This window comes from Nansenia antarctica (genome assembly GCF_963989245.1).
Source record: "Nansenia antarctica genome assembly, chromosome: 15".
NCBI classification, from domain to species: Eukaryota; Metazoa; Chordata; class Actinopteri; order Argentiniformes; family Microstomatidae; genus Nansenia; species Nansenia antarctica.
The window spans coordinates 25137469-25165122 of record NC_137685.1 but is presented as its reverse complement, the minus strand read 5'-3'; the positions used below and the strand labels follow the sequence as shown (position 1 = coordinate 25165122).

At 42.6% G+C, this 27654-nt stretch overlaps 1 protein-coding gene across 1 annotated transcript; it reads left to right on the top strand.

The window, feature by feature from the left end:
* The first annotated feature begins 61 nt into the window (after window positions 1–61).
* On the top strand, window positions 62–27654 carry ahcy (adenosylhomocysteinase). Its single transcript, XM_080545678.1, has 10 exons — window positions 62–197; window positions 1906–2096; window positions 2747–2822; window positions 18056–18208; window positions 20458–20570; window positions 20764–20971; window positions 21191–21278; window positions 25053–25170; window positions 25439–25633; window positions 26845–27654. The coding sequence occupies exons 1-10, from the start codon at window positions 170–172 to the stop codon at window positions 26974–26976; spliced, it is 1302 nt and encodes a 433-aa protein (XP_080401804.1). The 5' UTR covers window positions 62–169; the 3' UTR covers window positions 26977–27654.

The window sequence follows — 27654 nt, the reverse complement described above, 5'->3', positions numbered from 1 at the left end:
ATGTGATTGGCGTTGGGAGCTCATGAATATTTGAATCGGCTGCCACTTATAATTAAGTTCACAACTCCCGTCGTTCCCTCTCTCTCTGTCTCTGTCCGTGTTCAGCCTCCAGACGCACTTCTCCAGACAGATCTAACAGTGTTAGACTAACACCCACAAGACAACAATCATGTCCGAGAAATTACCCTTCAAAGTTGGTCAGTATTCTTCCATTTCTCCTTGTTGTACATGTTTAACTAGACACCGGTAGTGCTTGGGTTAGGGTTAGGGTTAGATGGTTGAACTAGACACCGGTAGTGTTGCTAGGAACGTTAGCTAGTCAGCCTGGACACCTTTATTGTGAGCTCAGATTTGAGTCACTAAAACAAACCGTTTAAACATTATGACTGCTAACTAGAGAGGCTGCTAACTTAGAAATCATAAAGCGCCAATGCGGTCTGCTTTGATTTCGCTCACTAGCTGACTAAGCCTTATATACACTTCTAGTTCAGGTGTTTCACGTGATAACATTGTAAATTGGCCCTTTTTCATATTCAACTATTGATGTTGCAGTGCAGTATCCTGCATGCTGTTAGAACCACATTGGAGAATGAATCGGGAACACTTGGCCATTTCCCCGGTAATCACGGTTTCCTTCAGATGTTCAGCTTGGTAGTTGTAGTCCATTTAGTCAATCTGCTGCCATAATTCCCGCGGATGAGGTTGTTTATAAAACTACATCACCCAAGAATGACTGCCAGCCGCCACTAGTCTGTGATGATTGACAGGCGCAGGCAAAGCGTGAACATATGACACAGTGTACTACTGTTCATCTGTGCACGTGGTGAACTAAACCCAAACTAAACCCAAACTATGCGCTTTGATGGTTTATATAAAACTATGCGCTTTGATGTTTAACTTGGTTTTTTTGGTGTGTGTTTTCTTGTTCTTGTGACTATGCTTAATGCTTTAAGTCAAAATCACTGTTCAAAATTGTTCAAAGGGCTTGCATTTTACACCATATATATAGAACTGCATTTTTTAAATACAATTTATTTCACAATACGTCCTTGTAACATATGCATTTGATGCTATTGGATATGCACTTGATATTTCAGTCCTCACTTTGGCATAGCTGTTGAGTAATGAATGCATAGTTACTCAATGGCAGGTGTCTTGGTCGTACTCTGCTGCTTTAGACTTTGTCCCATGGCTTTCAGGTTGAGTTCAACAGACCCAAGAAGTGTGGGATCAGTCTTAACAAACAGCAACAGACCCATGATCAGTCTTAACAAACATCAACATTATAGTTTAAATAATTTTCAAGATCATATTGCATGGGCCTTCTCAAGTGTGTAGCTGAGTAGGATAAGTGTCACTATGTGTTGTGAGTTGTGGGTTGCACCTGCAGGTCTTTGGATACTTGAGGCTACCGATGTGACCTGTGTGACCCCAGAGGTACAGGCCAGCTCCAGTTCAGTGTGGCTGGCTCTGTTTGCTTACGTCCTTAGCAATCCGCATCAGACTGGAGTGCAGGGGTGCGGTTCAGTTATGAGACCTCCCTCTAAAGACGGTGTGGATTGCAGCTGTTACCATCCAGTAGTAGTCAGTGGGAGCTGGAAATATATTTGCACGACATGCAGGTTGAAAAGCGTCTGCCAGCGGTAACGCCTAAAATGACAAAGCACTGTCGACTGATGAGTGCCTGCCTGGTCATGCTGACCTCCACCTCCTGAAGGCTAGGTCTGACAGGTTTTGAGTGGTAAACTATACCCAATGGCCCTGTCTTTAGATAACCCCCTCAGTGAAATCACTGAATATGTTACCACCTCAACTTGATGTTCAAGTGTCCTTAAAAATCACCCAAAGAGAAGCAGTTGGTTTGATGATGTTTCTGAAGGTCTCTTCCTTGGTTTCCATCCACAGCTGACATCAGCCTGGCAGAGTGGGGGCGCAAGGCCATCGACATCGCCGAGAACGAGATGCCTGGGCTGATGAAGATGAGGCAGATGTACGGCCAGTCGAAGCCTCTGAAGGGCGCCCGCATCGCAGGCTGCCTCCACATGACCCTGCAGACCGCCGTGCTCATTGAGACCCTCACCGCCCTGGGAGCCGAGGTTAGTCTCCCCCTGGGAGAAGTACTAGACGCTGTTTCATCCATATGTCACTATTTGGACACTGTCACGGTTTCCATGAAAGTTGTGCTGTCTCGTTATAGGTATTTTGTTTCCCCCTATTATTTAAACCCTTTGTATGGGGGGGGGGGAAGAAAAAAAATACTGAGACAATATTTCAACAAAATACCTTGATGCCATATAAAGAGGGCCTTGGTTGTAAGCATATAATGTGAAGTTTCGTCACAGTTTTCACAAAAGCAAGGACACACTATCGTCTTGATCAGGATGAAATGTTCTGAGCCCAGATGCTCTGGTTTAACTCTCTGAAATGTAGCCTTGGGTTACAGAAGCAGGAAAGATGGCTTACCGGTCATGACCAACCAACTTAACATTCATCTCTGTATTTTCCCCCAGACACACTGGAATCCATCCCGCTCACAATTCCAAGGCTGTCCTAGTTTTTACTTCATTGTATTTCTTTATCAGACCTAGCTGTAACTAAGTGTGTTCCCTTATCGCTCCAAGGGGACTGCTCCTCACTTTTAGAAAGCAGTGTCCTGACCCTCAGTTTTTACAGTTTGTGTGGGGAGCTGTAACCAATATTTTGTTTGTTTCCCCCCCCCCTCTCTTTACCCACTGCCTTGTTGTAGGTCCAGTGGTCCAGCTGTAACATCTTCTCCACTCAGGACCACGCGGCTTCAGCCATTGCCAAAACTGGTGTTCCAGGTAAATATTGTACTAAGCCCAAATGAGCTCCCAAGATCCTCTCCTCTATGCATCATGGAGATCTGGGGCCTATTCCACGTACTATGATTAAATCTGATCCAGGTTTAAATCAGATCCGGGCGCTAATTTCAGCTTGCGTTCCGTTCCATCAATGTGGCTCAAATAATTTGCTGCTTGGTTGCTATGCAACCATTCCTTCAGAACAAACCTGGTAGCGAGCAGACTTACAGGCTGGTTTAGGTCATACGTGCGTCAAAAATGTCTCACAGGCGGAAACTACATCCCGAACGACAGTTCCATCAAGTGTCTTTTAGGAAATATTAGTTCCCACTTTTTACGAGATAGATAGATAGTTTGACTGTGTGATAGATAGATAATTGGATATTTTGAAAGTGTGATCAATAGATAGATAAAAAAAAAATAGGTATGTCTATCAACTTGCATTACCGTCATCTAGGGCTGCAACAACGAATCGATGAAATCGATAAAAATCGATAATGAAATTTGTTGGCGACGAATTCCATTATCGATTCGTCGGGTCTTGTTCCATAACAAACCTACTTCCTGTTGACGCACGCCACGCTGTCTTGCACGCTGTTGCGGTGTAGGCATCGCGAAGCGAATCATAGCGCTACCTATGGCCGGAAAGGGCAGAACCTATGACCGGAACCGGAAAAGTGTGAAAATCTGGTAGGGTGGGAAAATCCGGTACCTACACCGGCGTGGCGGCTACATTTAAATCATGGCGGAGAAAACGACTCGACCGAAATCGTCCAAGGTAGATGCACTTGTGAGTTCTGGCGAAGCGTCAGCTAAATTACTGTAATGTAATGCGATAGCCAGTGAGTGTTTGCTCGCATTCATGAATTCAATATTGCATGACAAGTGTATTTAGCTAGCTGGCTAACGTCAGTGGTAGAGCAGAGGTGATAAGCTAAAGGCTAGCTAGTGGTAGCCTACCAAGCTACCCGTGAGTTAGAGTGAGGCACTGACTGTAGCCTAGCCTATTGTATGGAGTGAGAGGACATATTGCATTGTTTTGGAGCATATCTGTTATATAAAAACATTTGTGTCTTGTCTGTAGCCTATATTAAACTTTGGGTTACTGACCGTTACATTAAGCAAAGTTATTACCTAAAACAATGCATGTATTGAGCTAGAGTTCAATTACTTTATTGAAACAATCTACCGCCATAGTCCATGGCCTGTTAAACCTATTTGATGTAGCAAAGCCTTTTTTATTTATATTATTTATTATTTTTTATTAATACTTATTCATTTTGCACATGTATATGTATAGGCCTGGCTGATTTAGAAAACATAAAATAAAATGCGCAAAATAAATCTTTATTTTTATTTTTTTATTTGTATCGAAAAAATTATCGGCAGATTAATCGATTATCAAAATAATCGTTAGTTGCAGCCCTACTGTCATCACAGTGGTGTGTTTGGCGCAGGGGTTAAGGCAGCCAGCTAGAGGTCCGAAGGTATTGCACTATTTTGCATCTTATTTTTCGTCTTCATAAAGATCAATAAGTAGGACTGCTGTGCAATAAGTAGGACCGCTGCGGAGTGTAGTATCTTCATTTCGACAGTTCGACTCTTCATGTCTGCGTGCACGCGCCCATATCAAGGATTTCTAAACCAGTGTTCTGTGAACACTGATGACACAAGGCTGATCCTCGTTCGAGGAATCACTTGAGGCTTGAATCCCTATCACGAGTTGCCTGAACGTGGCTTTTATTTTAATCGCCGATATACTAATCAACGTACGTGGAATACCCCCCTGAGAGAATTGGTCAGGTGTACACAGAGGATTGGACTATTCAGTCTACCTTGCGACTTGCTTAGCTATTTTTAGCTATCTTGCTCATATCTCTCAGATCTACACAAAGTAGAGTTTGGCCCAATCCCATTTCACCCCTTGCCCCTACAATTAGCCATACACCTCAGTTTTGTGCGTTAATAATACTTTATTGCTTTATACTTTAATAATAATATTTTATTTCAAATGCACTTTACATAAGGAAATCTCAAAGTGCGTTCACACGTAGGGATAGGGTGTCCCGATTCTTGTGCGAAGTGATAGGGCTACATCCAAATTTAGTTTTTTCAGAAGCACACTCGAAATCGAGTGTTATGAGAAATGTCCCAGAATGCCTTGCGAATCATCAGCAAGATAGTGGTAAATGCACAAGCGACATTAAATAAATGCACAAACAATCGTATTATCTTAGTTTAATGTCTTCAATGTGTAATAGACCTTTTCTTTATATCTTTTTATAACAAGCATAACCATTTTTTTAATAGTATGCTGATGCCTCTAACTAGCTAGCTAAACTTACAACATTGTTTTAAGGCCGATTTGTGCATGACATTCCTGCATTTTGACATATTTCCATGTCGCATTTCCCCCCTTTGATGGCATATGATGCCCAAAATGTAACTAAAGTACAGTAGAGAAGTTGTGAACGAATCGCGAGCGTCCATGCTTTTCTATGATAATGTTCCGAGGGGCAAGTCAAAAAGCGAGGGGCACTTGAAAAAGAGGGGTTGGGGTAAAAATCTGAAATGGCATTGGGCCTTTATCTCAACAAGCTTCCTGATTACATAAAGGTTAAAGTGTTTTAAGGAGTAGCTGGACTAAGGATCTGTTTGTGTTAGAACCACTCAGGACTGGCTCTGTGGCTGAGGCCGGATTAGGCCTGCTCTCATTCTGTCTCTTTACCTTGTGCAATGCAAGGCCAGATAAGGTTGAGGCTATGCACACAAGGGTCCTTCGCTGGTTTATGTGGGTCGGGGGGCAAACAATGAGTTGTACAATAACACCGGTCACAGTGTCATTGGTCACACGGTGTAGACTACGTTGGGTGGTCCATCTGAATTTCAGAATAATCCTATTTCATTATGATGTCGTAAAGACTTGACCAACATGTTGAATAATAAGGCTTATTTTTGGTGCCCTGAAATAGGGGGAACTGTGTATAAAAAGACGTGTAATTTCTAAATGGTGAAAGCCATCTGAAAAATGAAATATGAGATTAAAATATGTCAAGATGAGAATCTATACTTTAACCTCATAGGTAATTGTCTGATTTAAATTCCAAGCTGTTGGGGTATAGAAATAAAAGAAGATGAAATGCTTCGTCTTTCCAGTACTTTTTGAGGACTCTGTATATGGCTTTCTGCCAACAAATCCATCCAGTGGTTATCAGCCACATGCACTATGAGTGAGAACGGGCGTTTGGTGTAGAGCGACCCTCCTGTGACCCCCTGTGGAGCCAGCAGCTACAGTTAGGCCTCACCATGCCAGACGTCTGGCTTATCTCATTCCCTAGCCTCAGGCAAATCCAAAGCTCTGCTCCAATAAACCTGTTTTCCAACTTCCCTCTATCCTTGATGTGATCACTTGTCTGACATGTTAAACCTAATGTAATAGGGTAGTAATCTCTGTATCAGTTCTCCAATCCACTTACAGGTCTGTGATGACCTCAGTGGGGGAGGGATTAATGCATTTTTAAATGTATTGAAGTAGTCCCTAGTCCATGGTTAGTTAAGCTATGTCATTGTGAATCAGTAGGATAAAGGCTAAGCTGTGTTTTCCTCTTGGAACACGGTTCATCTTCATTCAGTACTTGTTTATACTAGAGCCCTACCGATGATGGATTTTTGGACGCCACCTTATTGGGGGCAAAACCAATATCTGCAGATTATTATAAATGATTTACAGAATTTCTTTTTAGCACAATTGTCATACAAAAACAATGGCAAACTTACTGTACTGTCTCAGATTTCAATAATATTGTGACTGAATATTGTGACTGACTCTTGTTCAGTAACAGTTTTTGTTAGCCACTGTACTAATTGACTGCCTTCCAAAGCGCTAATGTTTTGAATTTGAGTTTGTAACATCAAACACCAACTTTATTCATTAATAAAAATACAAAGTGTATATTTTGCCATAAACACTATTACTGAGATTTTCTATCATTTCAGAATGTGAGGCTGAGGCACGTTTTTATCAGTGGAATGTGTCCACACAGGAATATATGTATCTCAGGCTCTAGTTTATACCTTTGTGTACCTTGAGTTTCTGTTACAACCATTTAATTTGGAACGAATGGAAAACAAGACAATTTCATTTTGATATTTTTTCCAAAAAATGTTTCTCAAAATTGTGTTCAGCTCACCTGAAATTCAGTCTGAATACATGGGTTCTAAAGTGGCTGCTTCACTAACTGTTTCAGTGGTGCAAACTTGTCATCTTTCGGCGAAATTCGCAGTTTTTACCTCAAAATAGGTGACATCATGAATCATGTAGATCTGCAAAAAAAATATTTTGGGGGGGTCTACATCTCATCTCATCCAAGTCACATGATGCCCGAGCTAACATCTTCCTGTCTGCTAAATTCTGCTGCAGTTTAAATAAAACGTCTTAAAAAGGTCTTGAGATGTAAGTAGAAACATAATAAGTAATAAAATAGACTAATATAGAAGTTATTTCTATGTTGCGATAACTTCTCAACAGGATTTTACAGGGTTCGTTCAAACTATCGTAATTCTTGAACTATATGCAATCGAAAAAAATCCAACAGCTTCTGAAAGCAGAGAAGTTGCAATCTCTAACCATTTAGGGTTATTACGGTAGTTCACCAAAAAAACTAATTCATTCAGGGCTCGACATTAAGGCTTGTCCGCTTGTCCGGGACAAGTACATTTTATGTTTGGACAAGTGGACTTCCTCCTGCAGTTGTCCGATGGACAAGTCAAAACAAAAAAACTCATCAATATATATTAATATCTGCAAACATTAATTCCTCCTTCCGATCTGAATAGTAAAAAAAAAATAGCAAGCAAAGCGATGCCGCGCCTCATTCTCGCTATTTCAGTCTCTCCTAGTTCGTTATCGTCATAGTTCGTAAATTCGCTCAGAGCGCCAGAGCGCACACTGCGTTCAACGTCATAAAGAGACCAAGTAATTTGATTGGACAAAAGGCATTCCATGAGTGCTGATCAGATTCCAGAGCGAGTTTACGAACGCAGCCATAGTGTTGTGGGTCTCCTGTCACTAGTGCCATTCACGTGAACATGCGCATATTCGCTTCTTCTCAGTGCCGCTTATTTTCATGTAGTTCGATGCGACCGTATATTTTAGGTTTGAAGTTTTAAGACCAGCACATCGCAATACGAACTTCAGATTGACACTAATGATAGATTTCTCAATTTGAATATAGGATACTATCCAAAGGCTAGCAAATAAGATTGCTTCCATTGGGGAGGGACTGTAGTTACAAACATTTTTTGTAAATATTCCTAGATATTCATCCCTTTTGTGGCCAATCTTAATCTAAAAAGGTTAGGGTAATCACTGATTACCCCTACGTTTTTAAATAATTACAAAATATTGTTTAATGAATACATTTGAAAATTAAGGATACATCATTATCAAATCAATAGTAGTCAAATGTGTTATTTGCATACACATACACTCACTGGCCACTTCATTAGGCACACCTTGGGGTTGGACCCCCTCCTTTTGCCTTCAGAACTGCCTTAATTCTTCGTGGCATAGATTCAACAAGGTGCTGGAAACATTCCTCAGAGATTTTGGTCCATATTGACACTATAATATCACGCAACAGCCCGTCTGGCACCAACAACCATGCCAGGTTCAAAGTCACTTAAATCACCTTTATTTCCCATTCTGATGCTGGTTTGAACTTCAGCAGATCGTCTTGACCATGTCTACATGCCTAAATGCATTGAGTTGCTGCCACATGATTGGCTGATTAGGTATTTGCGTTAACAAGCAGTTGAAAAGGTGTACCTAATGAAGTGGCCGGTGAGAGTATAATATATTATTATTCATATTATTGCTTTTTCAAAATCTTTGGATTTGGACAAGTAACTTGAGCTCTAGGACAAGTAAAAGATAAGTTCACTTGTCCGAAGGACAAGTACCTGAAAAAGCTTGACCTCAAAGCGTCATAGGAGCTGTAGAGTGATTTGAAGAGAAGCGGTATTTTAGCGGTGTTTTATACTTTAGTGAGTTTCTGTACATATATGTTGTGATTGTGAAATGTCACGAAGACCATCTAGGGCAGGGGTGCTCACACTTTTTAGGCTTGTGAGCAACTTTTCAAATTACCAGCTCAACAAGATCTACCAACCAAATAAAACATATTGCCATTGCTGCGAACACAAAAATGTACTGTAATAATAACAAATTAAGGCCACGCTACACTGTTTCAAAATCAAAGAAGAGATTTATTAAACTATATAACAAATATTCACACTGGTAGTCCACTAACATTAACATTAACTCAGGAGCTCTGAGTGGTTTACACCAGACTGGCCAGGTGCCATCGACGTCTCCGGGCGGCGGAGTGTGTGTGTGTGTGTGTGTGTGTGTGTGTGTCTGTCTGTCTGTCTGTCTGTCTGTCTGTCTGTCTGTCTGTCAGACAGTCTGTGTGTGTGCTTGTGTCTGTCTGTCTGTGTGTGTGTGTGTGTGTGCTTGTCTGTGTGTGCTTGTCTGTGTGTGTGTGTGTGTTGTGAGGTGGCGCGGGGCTGAGTGATGCCCTCTCCTGTGTGGTCCAGACGGGAGGCGTCCCCGGCTCCTGCCTGGTTCAGGTTGGTGTGTTTATGACGGGCCCGCCTCATTCCGAAGAGATTTATTAAACTATGTAACAAATATTCACACTGGTAGTCCATTAACATTAACATTAACTCTGTGTCTTTATTTTAGTTTGTAGTTCCAGTCCAGGTGTAGAAAAGTAGCAGGTTGCTAATTGATGATCTTTGTCCCTCTCTCAGACTGCCCATCACTTCCCTGCATGGGAAAAGCACAAGAAACAATCAGACTAAGAAACCAAATTAACCAATAGAGCTGTACAATAGTCCTGAGCACACAGCAACACAGCACAATAACCTATATTTCAACAGATTTAACACGTGCACCCTTTTAGCTACCCTTCCTGACTGTGCTGGTCAATGAATAAGCGCCATTACACACAACCAGCAGAGCTATCCATGGTCCTGAGCATACATACACAGCAGAACGCACGCACTGATAGCGGCATAATAGCGATTTTTTTTGTTATGCTTGTTGCAAAGAAAATGTCTATAATGCATTGAAATTACATTAAACTAAGATAATATTTATTAATAAGTAATTACAGAAAAAGTAAATGACATTTCTGTCATGGCTTCTGCATTTAGGCCTACGAGAGAGTCGGAATCATGTCGGAATCATGTGCTACCAAGCGGACCAATCACCAACCAATAACACACAACCAGCAGAGCTGTCCATGGTCCTGAGCACACATACACAGTAGAACCCACGGCACATTTAGCTTACATTTCAACAGATTTACAGTAGGGTACCTACCTTACTCTGATGACTTGCACTGAATGGAATCAGCCAGGGCTGCATAGTCCGGGCAGTAGCTGCTGGTAGCCATCCTCAAGCAGGCTTCCAGATGATCATCAGTCATGGTGGACCGGTACTTTGACTTAATGATCTTCATGTGAGAAAAGGCTGACTCACATAAATAAGTGGAGCCGAATAATGCAGTCAAGAAGGTAGCACAACTCCTCATGTTTGGGTACTTTTCCTCTGTGAGTAAGTTCCAGAACTGTCTGTGAGCCCTGGCCTTCAGCTGAATGTCAGCTTGTAGTGTCAAAATCTCATCCTCCACTCCAGAGGAGTTCAAGTGAAACAGCGTTGCAACTTTTGATGCGAGTGAATCAACCTCAACATCTTCCCGAAATGGGTAGCACATAAATGTAGCGACTGGCTCGAGTAATGCAAAGTCTTGAAAACGTTTGTCAAACTGTGACAAAATTGTCCCAATCTGTTCTGTGTAACGCGCACTGTCAAATTGCGCACACGCCTTCCCTTGTGTCTCCCAGTGGTGCAAACTTGTCACCTTTCGGCGAAATTCGCCGTTTTTACCTCAAAATAGGTGACCTACGTGAATCATGTAGATCTGGAGAAAAAAAAAACATTTGGGGGGGGTCTACATCTCATCTCATCCAAGTCACATGATGCCCGAGCTAACATCTTCCTGTCTGCTAAACTCTGCTGCAGTTGAAATAAAAAGGTCTTAAGATAGAAGTAGAAACATAAGAAGTAATAAAATAAAATAACATAGAAATAACTTCTATGTTGCGATAACTTCTCAACAGGATTTTACAGGGTTCGTTCAAACTATCGTAATTCTTGAACTATATGTGCAATCGAAAAAAATTCAACAGTTTCTGAAAGCAGAGAAGTTGCACTCTCTAGCCATTTAGGGTTATTACGGTAGTTCACAAAAAAAACTAATGCATTGACCTCAAAGTGTCATGGAGTGATTTGAAGAGAAGCAGTATTTTAGCGGTGTTTTATACTTTCGTGAGTTTCTGTACATATATGTTTGTGATTGTGAAATGTCACGTAGACCATCTAGGCTAGGGTAACCAATCCACCTAAAAGTTTCATCGAGGACGACGATGAAGTTAGAATTTCTTAAAACTTGCAGTGGTAGCAACAGTGCGTGTGCTTTAGTAAATATAGCGTGTGTGTGTGTGTGGCCCTCCTGTGAGAGGTGTGTGTGTACCTGTGAGAGGTGTGTGTGTGTGTACCATATCTCAGTAGGCCTATGTAGGCTATGCAGTGTAAGTGAGTGTAAGTAAGTGTGTGAGTTTATTCTGTTATTTATGCTATTATATCTAGTAATGTGTTGAGAAGCAATAGACATTTTGGAAGTTTGCACCCCTGAATAATAATACCGTATTTTCCGCACTATAAGGCGCACTTAAAAGCCTTTAATTTAAAAAAAAAAACGACAGTGCGCCTTATAACCCGGACCGCCTTATATATGGATCAATTGGTTAATTGGTTGATCCATACTGGTTGTACACGGCGCTCAAGGCGCTCTGTCAAAATGTTTCAGTACGACTGGTAAACTACAAAGCCGCACCGCTTGCAGCATTACGGTAATCAGTAAACACCGGTACTGTGCTTACTCACAGTCCCACACCACTTGTGTGTGTATAAAGACCCCAAGTAAAGAAGACTAAACAGAGTTTCTGAGGGAACAAAGCGAGATGGCCACAGTTAGAGGACAAACTCGAACAGTGGGTTGTTGAACAGAGAGCAGCAAGTAGGAGCGTCTACAGTCACTATTCGAATGAAGGCAACAGCGCTAGCACGGGACATGAACATCGATGAATTTCGAGGCGGTCCTTCTTGGTGCTTTCAACTTGAAGTTTTAAAGTACCCACTCGATATAATAAACAACAGTTTAACGATCACTAAACACTTATAATTTGTGTATTGGATTCATTATTCTCGTTTGCCGGAGGCTACCGGTAAGGGAGGGTTGACTTGTAAACATACTTTCGTTTTAGCTCGTGTTCAAAAGCAAGAACTGTGTGTTCATCTAGTTGTGTAGTTATGTGTTTTTAGCATGTCGATGTTCCCCCAGTATGTTGTCATGTTATTAAAATACAGTTTAGACCTTCGTAGCGATGTGTTTTGTTCGCAGCGTTCGTAGCTGTGGCTGCGTTCAGAGTCACTTTTCTGCCATTCAGTGTTTGAGGTGAACCAACATTCAAATACGCCTGTCGTGTTCAATCTTTCTCTGATTTGAATGTATGACACATAATTTGAAAGCTTACAATCTGTAGTTTAAGCATGTGTAAAAACTGAAAAATTACGTTGCACATTTCACCAGGAGCTGTCACATATTGGTTGTTGGTTATAATTGTATAGCCTATTGGTGGTTTTCTGGTGTTTTCTTGTTTTGCTCTGTTTGTAGTCTACTTGATGTATTTTTATCAGCTGTTAAATCACCACAGCAATTAATCCACTAATAGAGATAATACCAGATTGAAAATGCTTGTAGCTAACTACTCTATATCTCGTGGTCGCAGCTATTGCGAATTGCTATTCACGCGAGTCAGCTGTGAATCACCGCAGATCCTTGACGCTTGTTGCAAAAATGGATGACGAACGGCTGATACTTGAGGTGGAAAAATATATATTTTTGACAGTGGAGCAGGTAGAACGTTGACGGTGACGCAACGCTCAGGTGGAGCATGGACAACGGGAAGTTGACACAACACCGATGGAGAGGTGACGCAACGCAGTAGGTGGAGCTTGGGCGTAACGCAACCCTAGTCAAACGTTTGACTGCAGTATCTTCTATTCTATGCGCCTTATAATCCGGTGCGCCCTGTATATGAAAACAGTTCTAAAATAGGCCATTCATTAAAGGTGCGCCTTATAATCCGGTGCGCCTTATAGTGCGGAAAATACGGTAACCTTTATTTGTATAGCACTTTTCCTGCAAACGTTGACAAACAGTCTTGACTTGAAAATATTTGCTGAGGTTGCATCCCTAGGCTAATGTAAACACATAGGCGTCCTGGTTAGAGAAGCGTCATTGCATAGGTGTTTACCCTGTTATAGTTTGGCTTGTTTTTTTGCATTTGGCCTAGTTTCTGCTCTACCTAGTGTCTCCACACTAACGCCCGCCCCTCCATACACCTGAGCTAACAACAGCTATAACTGGGAAAATAGCTCATAGCTATATCTAATGATAAAAGTGAGGTATTTTGTCAAACAAAATGTGCTGTGTTTATGCTGCTTAAGCTAGTTATCTACCTATATCGCCGTTCACTCGTGAGTCAAATGCCGGTAGATTCGCGTCTTGCTCCCTTTATCACATGTCGGCGTTTCCCTGGTTGCGAGATCTAAACTACTAGAACTGAAAGCGGCAGGTAACAGGCACGTAACATCCATATGCTGTATAAATAAATATATTTGACTACCAGCAAGACACCGGAGCACTCGTATCTATAACAAACGCGGAGATTGTATGAGCCCCGCGTCAGTCAGCCTTTCCGTAGAAATACATCGCTCCGTTATATATATAACGTTACATGTTTTAAGGCTGATCTGTGCATGATAGTGCTGCATTATGTTTATCTATTTATATCGATCTATTCTTGCCAATTCCTTATTACCAGTGGAAAGGGGGAAGGCTAAAAAACTTTGAATGGAATAGATAGGAATGGAGGAAGCATGATACTCGCGCAGAGTTCATCTCGCTTTTCCCCCCGTTGATGTATTAAACAATCTAAGCAATCTAATCAGAGCAGTTGTTATTATGTAATATTATTGATGGATGAGCCATTTTTGATGGAGAGCAGTGAGCGGATGACTGGATGTGAGCATGTATTTGACTACATGTATTTGACTACTTGGAGCAGTCAGGATGTCTGAGATGTGTTTTCCTTATAGACGAAAAGGTGTAAGTTAGGGTAGGACGGTTTTTCGGTTTCTGAAAATAGCAACGCTTTTTGTCAAAACCGTCAAGAAATTGATAGAGTAGGCTAACATACATTATTATTATTATTACATTAACTTCTATATGCAACAGAACAGATCACCCAGCATTGCTAATGAAAAGAATCAACGAATGTGAGTCTAATACCAATACTTGTGCAATAGGTCTTAAATATGGTCTTAAAAAGGTCTTAAATGTAAGTTGTTGAAACCTGCAGGAACCCGCATAATTAGTACTTTGAGAACAGGTTGCTTACATTAATTCTGCGTGTGTTAAGATCAGGGCCATCGCTACTTACACGCGCATCATTGTTAGGCCACTGTTAATGCTAGAGCTACCCATCTACCACCACTAGTGCTAGGCTATCCATGTAGCACTGTTGGTGCTAGCACTATCTTCCCCCCCATTGTCTTTGTTTTCGGGCAAAAAAAAAAAAGTGTCACCTTTTTGGACCATCACCAGTTTGCACCCCTGGTCTCCAGCTCTGACTTGAGGTTTTGGAAGTTCCCCAAATCATGGCGCTGCAGCTTTGAGGACTGATGTTGCCATTTTCGCTTAAAAGCATTGACTGAGCTAATCATATTGATCACGATTTTATCTTTTCCTTGCAGCTCTAAATTAAGGTCATTTAACATGTTGGTCAGATCCGTTAAAAATGCCAAATCTAGCAGCCACTGGTCGTAATTTAGCTGATTATATTCGGAATGCTTAGTGACCCGGAGAAACTCTTTGATCTCCGGACAGAGCTCTCGGAATCTTTGCAGGAATTTACCCCTACTAAGCCACCTCACATCCGTGTGTAGCAATAACTCTGAATGATCGGAGTCGGCCTTTTCCAGATGTGCACGGAACAGTCTTCTTTGGAGAGATCTAGCGCGAATAGAACAGGCGATCTTCATTGCCACATCCATGATCTCTGTCATATTCAGCATCTTTGCGCATAAAGCCTGTTGGTGTATGATGCAATGGAAATCGGGGAAAGCATCGTCCTCCCTGCACTAAATCCATTGGCGCGGCCAACCATTGCGGGCGCACCGTCCGTGGTGATTGACACCAGCTTGCACACAGGGAGCTGGGTCTTCTCGATGAATTGTTTGAAAGCCTGAAAAATGTCCTCTCCCCGCGTGTGTTCTTTCATGGGCAATAATGTCAACATCTCCTCTTTTGCAGTCATGTCTGTGAACACCATCCGAATAAAGATGCACAACTGAGCTACATCACTTGCGTCTGTAGACTCATCCAATTGTAGTGAGAAACAATCACAGCGCGATGTCCTTCTGAAGCTGCTGTGTCAAATCCTCGGCCATGGCTTCACAGCGCCGTGTAACTGTAGCTCTTGATAGCTGGAGAGCTTTGATTGAAGCTAATATTTCTGGTTTGTTTTTAAAGTCCCGAAACAATGAGTCAGCTGCTTCAACGAATGCCTCTTTTATCATCTCTCCATCTTGGAAGGACTTCTTGTGCTTAATGATGGCATGACTCACCCTGAAAGATGCTTCGGTGGCTGCCGTCGCTTTTGAAGTCACCTTTGTGAACAATGCCTGCTGTCCGGACAACTATGATTTCAGTTCCTTCACCTTTTTCTTTCTTAGCTCGCTTTTTGGAGGGAAGTCAGTGTCGTACTTTCTGTGAACTGTCCGAAAGTGCCGCTCCACATTTCCCTTCTTTGAAACGGCTATTGTACATTTACAAATCAAACAAACACACTTGGAAAATGAAATTGTAAAAACAAAAGTCATCCCATTCTGAATGGAAGTGATACGTTTTGGCTTTCTTGCTTGGTCCAGCTTCCCCACTCATTTGATCCGCTTTCTAGTAAAAAGAAATAGCTAGCTGGCAGGTGTTTTGTATTTGGCGCGTTGAACGTGCGCGTGCGTGGTGAACCGTGTGTTAGAAACGATGAGATCTCAGACTGTCTTACCTGTGTACGTCAATCAAGTCGGTGGCAAATCGTGAGCTTAGAATTATAAGGTTCTATCTCCGTTTAGGGTAGGATGATAGGCAAACTTTTTTTAATGAGCACCCCTGATCTAGGGTAACCAATCCACCTTAAAGTTTCATCGAGGACGACGATGTAAGTGACAAAGGACTGATTTCTTCTTCTGAACCAGGGTATGGAGGTTAGTTCTAGCGAATTTACCTGATAGAACATCGACATGCTAGAAACACATAACTACACATAATTAGATGATCATACCGCCCCAAACACAAACACGTCCCAAAACAAAAGTATTTACAAAAGCCTTACCAAACAGTAGTCTATGGCAAACGAGAATGGTGAATCCAATCCATGAAGTATTTAGTGATCGTTAAACTGTTGTTTATTATATAGAGTGGATACTTTACAACTTCAAGTTTCGTGTTATGAAAAAAAACGAGTCGGCGAGTGGTTTAGTTCTAGGCTGCGTTCGTAAATTCGCTCTGGAAATCTGACCAGCAGTCATGGAATGCCTCTTGTCCAATCAAATTACTTGGTCCCTTTATGACGTTGAGCCCAGTGTGCCCTCCGGCAAATTTACAAATGCAGCCCTAGACTGTCTCGCGTCCCCCTTTACCTCGCTTTACCCTGCTGCTACGCTGCTTCTATAACATCAGGATCAGTCACAGGGTGAGACTTTCAAAATAAACCTTTTTAATGGCTTCTGTGTGCTTTAGACTTGCGTAGAATCGATTTTATTTTTATTTAAAAAGTCAGACCGGAAAATGTATTATTGTTGCCAGACCGCGTGCGGATGAGAGACAACATATACAACAAAACTTGCACACTTATTGCTCGTGTGACATTGGTTAAGCTGCGCCCAAAACCCCGATATTTTGCCACGTGAAATGATAAGACGAGGCCACGATACGATAATCGCCGTAGGAGGCGATTCGACTGGAGGCATGTGAAGTTATAATTTCTTCAAACTTGCAGTGGTAGCAACGGTGTGTGTGTTTTAGTAAATATAGCGTGTGTGTACCTGTACGTGTGTGTGTGTGTGTGGCCCTCCTGTGAGAGGTGTGTGTGTGTGTGCCATATCTCAGTATGTAGGCTATGCAGTGTGAGTTTATTATGTTATTTATGCTATTATATCTAGTATTGTGTTGAGAAGCAATGGAAATGAATCAAGAAATTGATAAAGTAGGCTAACTTACATTATCATTGTTCTATATGCAACAGAACAGATCACCCAGCATTGCTAATGAAAATAATCAATGAATGTGAGTCTAATACCAATACTTGCTCAATAGGTCTTAATCTATTAAAAGTGGTCTTATAAAGGTCTTAAATGTAACTTGTTGAAACCTGCAGGAACCCGCATAATTACTTTAGGAACAGGTTGCTTACATTAATTATGAGGGTGTTAAGGTCAGGGCCATCGCTACTTACACGCGCATCATTGTTAGACCACTGTTAATGATAGAGCTGACCATCTACGGGCAAAAGAAAAGTGTCACCTTTTTTGACCATCGCCAGTTTGCACCCGTGTGTTTACTCAATTCATGTTTGAGTTAACTGCTTGTTCACATCATGTGCTGATAAACACTGATCTCTCTTTAAATAAATGACTGAATGTGAGGCAAGCTGACACTCATTTCATGATGCCTTCTAGTTATCAACATCTATGATGAGATACATTTGTGAATCTGAGGTAGCTTTTGTCTTTTAAAAAGGGGTCATTCGAGAACTACAGGACTACACTGTTTATTTTGTGCAAGGCTCTTAATGTTCAGTACAGACACATTTGTAACAAATGTCATCTTGCATGCATGTTTTCCCTCTGATTCTCCCCAGTCAGTCCCCATTCCACTAAAGTGTCACTACCTCAATGAAAGTTGAAGTAGTTAAAGATGACTATGAGTTATGGGAATCTTTCAGGAAGTAAATCTAATTGGCGCCCTCGCCTCTCTTTACAGTGTACGCGTGGAAGGGTGAGACAGACGAGGAGTACGTGTGGTGCATTGAGCAGACCATCTACTTCAAGGACGGCCAGCCCCTCAACATGATCCTGGATGACGGCGGTGACCTCACCAACATGGTGCACCAGAAGTACCCCAAACTGCTTGCAGGTATAAATGTCATCTTCCAATGAAGTGCGGGGGCGGCGGGGTAGCCCACACAGTTATTTGTTAAGCCTTTGGATTATACGCTTTGATATTTAACCAGTCAAGTCACAATTTGTGAATGTCGCAATTGCCTGACTCCTCCGGCTGTTTATTCATTAATCTTTGTGAATCTTACGTAATAATTAGGTCCTTTTCATATCTGGGTGTGTTGCATCCATATCCAGATATTGCCACTATAAGAAAAGTATGCTGCCAAGAAATTATTTCGCCTACATAAGAGATCCTGTCGGTAACACCAAATGTGTCACTAGCCAGTGTTTTGACCAAGCAGGTGCCAAAGCTTTTTCTCAGTTTACATTTTATTTTATTTTACATACGCTGAAACTACAGATTGTAAGCTTTCAAATGATGTGTCATATATTGAAATCGGAAAAAATTAAGACGACACACGTTTTTGAATGTTGGTACCCCTGAAATCACATTCCTGAGAAAAAGCCTTTTAAAGATTTAGGAGTTTCACACATCTGCACAGCCAGGTAATGGGCGGTAACAATAGCTGGTTAACCCCACTCCCCGACAACAGCTGTCAGCTGTCAATATCTGTCAGTGTTAGTTACTGGGTCAGATGGGCTTTTCAAAGAGAAGTTTACAGTACATGGCTAGCTATAGCTAACATCACATTGCTCAGTCACCTAGCAATGTTATTACCGTAGCTAATTAGCCAACTTTTTATTATGGAGGCATTATGCTGGTTGTAACTGTTATTCTTTTAATGATCCAAACAAATCAATCAGAATAACTAAGAGCAATTTGCTTATGTCTTGTGCTTTAAATAGTGCAGTGCTCAGTAGTCAATGTCCAGCCTTATAGTTCAGTTTCAAGTCTTATTTGCCATGCTACAGTACAGTACAGTTCCAACTGAGGGCAACAACTGAGAACATACAACAGGTAGCCTATGCATGCAATGTCTGTGAATTGACTATCGATAGCTAATAAATCATGACACCGTATAAAATGCTGTATATATGCCCAACTGAGCATATCTTGAAGTGTTTTGCCCCATGTCTGGTCTAGGGATGGGACAGAATAATAGATTTAAAATGAACGGTCAGAACTAATGTCGGTTCTGTAGCACTATTTGTTGTTTTTGCATTAATCATGCAAAACCAATATACACAATAGACCAGCATAATATTAATATAGTTCAGTCATTATTATTACTATTGAGTGTGGCTGGACAGCTAAACAAAACGCGCGCACTGCTCTAATGCGTGCGCAGGGTATTAGCGGCATGCCTTTTTTCTGTTCTGCATTATTGTTATGTTAGCCTAATTTTCAGAAGAAATTATTGAGGATTAATACCAGAATAAAACTGTTAAAGGTGGTTTTTTTTGCGTTTATGATATTAAGTGATTTCTTGCCGATGATCCATGGCTGCCTTTGTGAATGTGAGCACACATCGGAAAATCGATCATTCGTTCATAGCACCCACCGATTATTCGAATATGAAAACATTTTAATAATAATAATGGATTTCATTTATAAAGCACTTTACATTCCAAGAATCTCAAAGTGCTACAGTCAATTTTGTTATGCACATCCCTAGTCTGGTCTAAATTCAGCTCTACCAACACCAATACCAACACAAAATGTAGACCTGTGTACACAGTAACATTGCTAGCCAATATATTGTAGGTCCTGTTATTTCTGTCCATTGCCGAGATCAGTACACTAGTCATATTGTACATCCTTTCCATACTAGTCTTGTCTGTCAGAACATATCTGATGAGCAGTATTCTTTGCTTCAGTTTGGTCCTTATGGTAAACTGTTGTGAACACTGCACCCCCAAATAACTATTGCACAATTCTTAGTTTAGTTTTGTGTAGAGTTTTGGTTCTGCATTTTTCAGAAGCAGTAGTTCCAAGGATGTTATTCTGAGCATTGTACACCAGGGGGCAGCATTGCTCTATAGAGCGAATATTGTGAGAACCCAAGGAATTCAACCTGCAGTGGCACCCAACAGTAACTGTCCCTTGGGAAGTGTTACTATGGCATGCAGGCTGACGTTGTTTCTCTCTGTCAAATCTGACATTTCGAATATGAATGTGCTAATAACATTTAATAATAACTAATAGCATTTGTCAGAGAAATGTTTCTTTCTGCTAGCATCTGCCAGATATAGCCAGCAAAACAATGTCCCATTTTTATTTAGTTTTCTTTGCCGTCATGTTGTTTTGATCTTCTCTAACAGGCATCAAGGGTTTGTCTGAGGAGACCACGACAGGGGTCCACAACCTCTACAAGATGTTGAAGAAAGGCGAACTCAAGGTTCCGGCCATCAATGTCAACGACTCTGTTACCAAGGTAGGCCACATACAGTATATATTCCAGATTTTTCTGTGGATGTTCTGTGAGGCATGGCAAGTTGTATTTGTATAGCACATTTCATACAACAGGAAGTGCTTTACATACAGCATTGAATATTTTTGTTTCTCCCTCCTGGGTAAACGAATTGTGTTGGTTAAATGAATGATGTTCCTCCCTCTCTCCCCTCCAGAGTAAGTTTGACAACCTGTACGGCTGCAGGGAGTCTCTGATCGATGGGATCAAGCGCGCCACAGACGTGATGATCGCTGGCAAGGTGGCCGTGGTGGCGGGGTACGGGGACGTGGGTAAGGGCTGCGTCCAGGCCCTGCGAGGGTTCGGCGCCCGCGTCATCGTCACTGAGGTGGACCCCATCAACGCCCTGCAGGCGGCCATGGAGGGTCAGTACTCCACTGTGTTCAACTCCCTCTTCACCCTTCATGTTCAGAGCAGGGTCCTAATACACATTTTGAATGAACTATATTGAGCGTATTAAAACGTATATATTGTGTATTAAAGCAAGTAAAGGCACAATCTGGGATTTGTCTGCTATTAAAAAAAAAAGCAAAAAAAAGTGATCCAGCATGAGTAGCCTGTACAACTGTCTTCTCTGGTTGTAGGCTATGAAGTGACCACTATGGAAGAGGCCTGTCAGGAGGGGAACATCTTTGTGACGACCACCGGCTGTGAGGACATCCTTCTGGGCAAGTAGGTATCATGAGTCCAGCTGTGAGGACATCCTTCTGGGCAAGTAGGTATCATGAGTCCGGCTGTGAGGACATCCTTCTGGGCAAGTAGGTATCATGAGTCCGGCTGTGAGGACATCCTTCTGGGCAAGTAGGTATCATGAGTCCGGCTGTGAGGACATCCTTTTGGGCAAGTAGGTATCATGAGTCCGGCTGTGAGGACATCCTTCTGGGCAAGTAGGTATCATGAGTCCGGCTGTGAGGACATCCTTCTGGGCAAGTAGGTATCATGAGTCCGGCTGTGAGGACATCCTTCTGGGCAAGTAGGTATCATGAGTCCGGCTGTGAGGACATCCTTCTGGGCAAGTAGGTATCATGAGTCCGGCTGTGAGGACATCCTTCTGGGCAAGTAGGTATCATGAGTCCGGCTGTGAGGACATCCTTCTGGGCAAGTAGGTATCATGAGTCCGGCTGTGAGGACATCCTTCTGGGCAAGTAGGTATCATGAGTCCGGCTGTGAGGACATCCTTCTGGGCAAGTAGGTATCATGAGTCCGGCTGTGAGGACATCCTTCTGGGCAAGTAGGTATCATGAGTCCGGCTGTGAGGACATCCTTCTGGGCAAGTAGGTATCATGAGTCCGGCTGTGAGGACATCCTTCTGGGCAAGTAGGTATCATGAGTCCGGCTGTGAGGACATCCTTCTGGGCAAGTAGGTATCATGAGTCCGGCTGTGAGGACATCCTTCTGGGCAAGTAGGTATCATGAGTCCGGCTGTGAGGACATCCTTCTGGGCAAGTAGGTATCATGAGTCCGGCTGTGAGGACATCCTTCTGGGCAAGTAGGTATCATGAGTCCGGCTGTGAGGACATCCTTCTGGGCAAGTAGGTATCATGAGTCTGGAGCACCTGGAAACGCAACACTTCACTGAATTGAAAAAACAAAGCGATAGTTCACCCAAATGATCACATATTTGGTTCCGTACCCTGAAATGAGTCTGTCCTCTGTCCAACTGAAGGGAGGGGGGAAGGGGGATACACCCCTCTATTAGCATTTGTAAGATTAACATTTTAAGTTCATGCCCAAATCATTGCGAAGTAACTTTGCAGAAGGGATGGTGGTGCTCTGACTAAAGTTGAAAGGTACTTTGAGATATATTAACTGTATATTAGCGGTATTAAAGTTATGACCCAGTCAGAGGATTAAAGCACCTGCTTATTTTGGTAATGTTGATGGCCCTTAGCTGCTCCCCTGTTCTGTGACTTTGGCTGCTCCTCCACTCATGTTCGGTGATGCACTCTCCCACTCCCCACCTACCATGTTACTGTGATGCACTCTCCCACTCCCCACCTACCATGTTACTGTGATGCACTCTCCCACTCCCCACCTACCATGTTACTGTGATGCACTCTCCCACTCCCCACCTACCATGTTACTGTGATGCACTCTCCCACTCCCCACCTACCATGTTACTGTGATGCACTCTCCCACTCCCCACCTACCATGTTACTGTGATGCACTCTCCCACTCACCACCTACCATGTTACTGTGATGCACTCTCCCACTCCCCACCTACCATGTTACTGTGATGCACTCTCCCACTCCCCACCTACCATGTTACTGTGATGCACTCTCCCACTCCCCACCTACCATGTTACTGTGATGCACTCTCCCACTCCCCACCTACCATGTTACTGTGATGCACTCTCCCACTCACCACTAGGGTTGGGTACCGAAAATCGGTACCGGTAGGTACCGGTTACTTTACATTCGGTATGTACCCGTACCGAATTGCAAAGGAGATTTCGGTGCCTCATTTCGGTACTTTTCTATCTCGCGACGTCACATCGCCTGTTAAATTTCCACTCAGTGAAAGCAGCGAGTACGGAAGGATAACGAGAAGGTTGCTAATAGCAACTTCCGCTAGCGGGTTGGCGTAACGCGACGCTCGACTTATGGGTGCGTTTCGTAAACTCGTTCTGGAATTCTGATCACCACTCGTGGAATGCCTTCTGTCCAATCAAATGACTTGCTCCCCTTATGACGTCGGGCCCAGTGTGCGATGCGACGCTCTCAGAGCGAGTTTACGAACGCAAGCCTTTGATTGGACAGTGCACTCCAGGATTCTACGCGTCTGTTGATGACGTTGTGCGGATGTGTGGCTGCGTCTCTGCGAGGAGGACAACATGATCGGGGATCTCTTGATATTCGGGTACTGTGTCAGATCATGTATATATCATGTAGATATATCCTTATCCTACTACTGTGTCTGAAAAATCAATCGTCATGTATCATGGACCAGAGAGGGGGAGGGGAGTAGTAGTAGCTGAGCGGCAACAGAGTTTGGATTTTGACGAGGTGGAGGGCTCCAGTTTATCAGAGTTATATTTCCTCTTGGTCTTCTTGGTTCTGGGGGCTATGCAGGCCTCTTCACTAGATCCCTTTTCTAAGAATATTCTGATGTCCTTGAGGGGCTGCCGAACAAGTGTGTACTCGTATTCGACATCATATTCGACATCAGTACCCAGCTTAATGGAGTCCCCAAGGCTCAGGAGTTTTATTTTCATTTATTTTAATTTGAGTGTATATTTAACTAATATATATTGTGCCTCAGCAATAAAAAAGTGAAAAGCTGTTTAATGTTGTCGACCGTGTTGTTATTATTATATATATATATATATATATATATATATATATATATATATATATATATGTCATTTAAAAAAATCAAAAGTACCGAATTAAGTACCGTTTTGGTACCGGTACCGTTTTTAAAGTATCGGTTAGGTACCGGTACCGGATAAAACCCAAACGGTACCCAACCCTACTCACCACCTACCATGTTACTGTGATGCAGCCAAAGAGCTGTGTTAGGTGAAATTTGCTTCACTTTAACACATTGACAATCACCACTAACACAGAACTACTACGTTTAAATCTCGCAATTGGTCTTAACAAAACTGTTTTTGCTGTGTACATGCATCTACTGACCCCTCTGGACACATCTTCAGTGATGTTCCTGGAATCATCGAGCGTTTCGGGTCTTTCAACATCATACGCCCTCCTCCAGGTGACCCAGCCGGGGCTGATCAGACCCCAGCTTGTGTCTGTTTTTAAACACGTTTACAACGTTTTGGGACATATTATTATTAACAATTTAGATGCAGCTTCTTTTCACAGCTCAGCCTTAAGTTTACATTTCGGAGTGCTTTGTGAAAACCTACATTATGAATCCTGAACTATTAACACAGGCATTTCTTTATCAGCATGATGGCCCAATATATGCCACTCAGTGAGAGCATAATTAAACATTTAAACATTAAACATAAATTGCTCCCCAAGAATCACCAATTAAAGACTCCCCTCTGATGCCATGATTGCCTTAAGTCAAGACACGTCAAGATAGTCCACACATCAACTGCTGAACATAAAAACAACTGGAGACACCCAGTAATTTTGACAGATTGTACATTAGCAGAATTGCTAGTAGCCTAAAAGGTTAGTTGAGGTGTTGGCTAACGAATGGATCCGTTTAGTCATTAGACTTTGAATTAGCTTCAGCTCCGGCTCTATCGCTAACAATCATAACACTCCTGTCACCAGACATGATCCTGCGATTTGGGACGTATGGACTTTCATAGTATAATGTTGTTGACTAGACCTGTCCAGTTTCTAGGAATGTCGCCTGCTGCATGCTGGGATATTATTTGCAGCCTCTGCTGTCATCCCTGGTTGACCCAGGTTTGTTCCCATAGATGTGGCACATTCAGAACATTCTTGTGGTTCTGTTCCCCTCAGACACTTCGAGCAGATGAAGGATGACTCCATCGTCTGCAACATCGGCCACTTTGACTGTGAGATCGACATGAGCTGGCTGAATGCCAACGCAGCCAAGAAGATCAACATCAAACCTCAAGTGAGAACCTCAAAATGACCACACACACACACACACACACTCAGATAAGACGTCAAAGCTACCACACACAGACACACACAGATAAGACCTTGAGATGACGACTCACACACACAATCTCAAAACCACCTCTTAACCTCTTCCACCTTAAAGCATGTACTCACACACGCTTGGACAGATGCACACATCTCCCCAACCCACCTTTTCAAACCAGCTGGGGTAGACCCAGACGTATCTGCAACTAAGTTGAACCCCTCCCACGTTCTCCCAGGTGGACCGTTACCTCATGAAGAATGGACGTCACATCATCGTCCTGGCCGAGGGCAGGCTGGTCAACCTGGGCTGTGCCATGGGTCACCCCAGCTTCGTCATGAGCAACTCCTTCACCAACCAGGTGCTGGCCCAGATCGAGCTGTGGAAGAACACCAGCAAGTACCCTCTGGGAGTCTACTTCCTTCCTAAGAAGGTGAGGTGTCACAGGCACAAGGGGGGGGGGGGGGGGGGGGACATATCCTGATTGGGTAAAAGGGTGTGTTGTGACTGTGCCCCGCACTGCAGTATTTATAAACAGCATTGAGTGTAAACATACCCTTTTTTTCTACCTCATGGTCAAAAACGTAATTGTGAAATGGTAAGAATACCATCTCTGGACCAGTCCCTAGGTGAGAACCTTCTGCGTGTCAGAATGATGTGTGGTTGGGGGATGAGGGCAGTAATTATGATGAAGATAGATCATAAAAACACCTTAGACAGGTTTGATTGAAGCTGGCTGGTGCGAACTATTTCAGCACTGAAGCTCTATGGCTTTTTAAAATTGTAAGAAGATCACGGTCATTTTGTTGATCTCTGCTCCAATGAAGGTAGTTCTAAAGTCATGCTGGATTATTACCAGAGCTGGGTGTCTTTTTGAGGTGCAATGGTACTACTTCATGGTCTCACCATGTTGTACACATAGCTGTTGTATTTTTGGCGTTTCATTATCTACAATAATGGGGATAATTGCTTTTGTAAACTCAAAGAAATGTGAACCGCTTAAAAATAATGGTTTATGATATCCCTGAAATTGAGGTGATGGAAAAAAGTATTATTCTTTGAACTTCTCTTTTGGTGTTGTGTGAAGTATCATATACTGAGTGATGCACACATGGGATTGTGTAGAACCTCTTTAGGCTTCTAACCTAAGCCATACGCTGTGTCTGCCGACCAGCAGTGATTCTGGCTATAGAACCACGAACTGCACCTGTGTGATTAACACTTAAAGGTTCAGCTGCAAATTGAACCCAGTCCGACAAGGTTAACACATGTCACTCTTAAGAAAAGACGCTTTTCTTTATCTATTTATTAGTCATCTATTTAGAGTGTGGAAGGACCATTCCTGATATGATGCAATCCACTCCTGCTGGAAACGTTATGTTCAACTGTCTTGACGGCCGTGGTTCTGACAGTTTAGTGGATTCTGTCTAGTCTTGGCATGGACGCTAGTTTTTGAAGTTCTTTTAAGGATTTTGAACTGTTTGAATGCAACAAAGCCATAGGATTTCATTTTGTTGGGTTTATTTGATGCATGCAATATTCACGTATTTAAAAAATCATAATTGGACAGTGCTCTGTCCACTGTTTGGTTGCTCTGAATTGCTGGTGAATTCCTCCTGACGTCTCCTCCTCTCTTCTGTCTAGCTGGATGAGGAGGTGGCTGCTGCCCATCTGGACAAGCTTGGAGTCAAGCTCTCCAAGCTGTCGGAGAAGCAGGCCAAATATCTGGGCCTGCCCCGCGAGGGACCCTTCAAGCCAGACCACTATCGCTACTGAGAAACCTGTGGAGGAGGAGGAGACCATGCAGCAGGCCCGAGTCAGGGTGAAGTGTGTGGCGTGATGTTTGTGAAGGGGAAGCCTTCCGGTGGCTAGGCGGCCATTTGCTCTGCTTCTACTGCCCCACTCACGGTCCTTACCCACTTCAATCACACACCTTCAAACTCTAACCAGGGCCTCTACTTCATCCTAACAAGTGCAAAGTGACTTTTAAAGGCACCCTTCTTGTTATAAATTGCATTCCCTTTTTGATTATATGGAAATAAAGCCTGATGCCCTTAGTGAAAACCCCAACCTTAAACGTTTCAGGTTTAACATACCCCAGTTGTGGCTAATATGGTGAGAAGTGCTGGTTTGATATCATTGTCTTAAAGAGAAGCTCCAAAATACCACCAAAGTAGATCTTGCTTGACTACTTAAAGCACTCATTCGATCCCCCTATTTCTTTCTTTTCTATGCGAGTCTGGAATTTTGATTGAAGGGACCGAAAAGTCCTAGAACATATGTTCTGTTTTTGTATCATTATCTGGCCAATGTTGTTCTTAGCTGCGCCTATTGGGTCATGGTCAGGCTCAAACTACTGCCATGTTTGTTCCCATCATGTTTCTCTTCAGTGTTGCATTTCATACAGGACTTATCACCAATGTGATGCAATAAAGAACACATTGTACTGGGTTA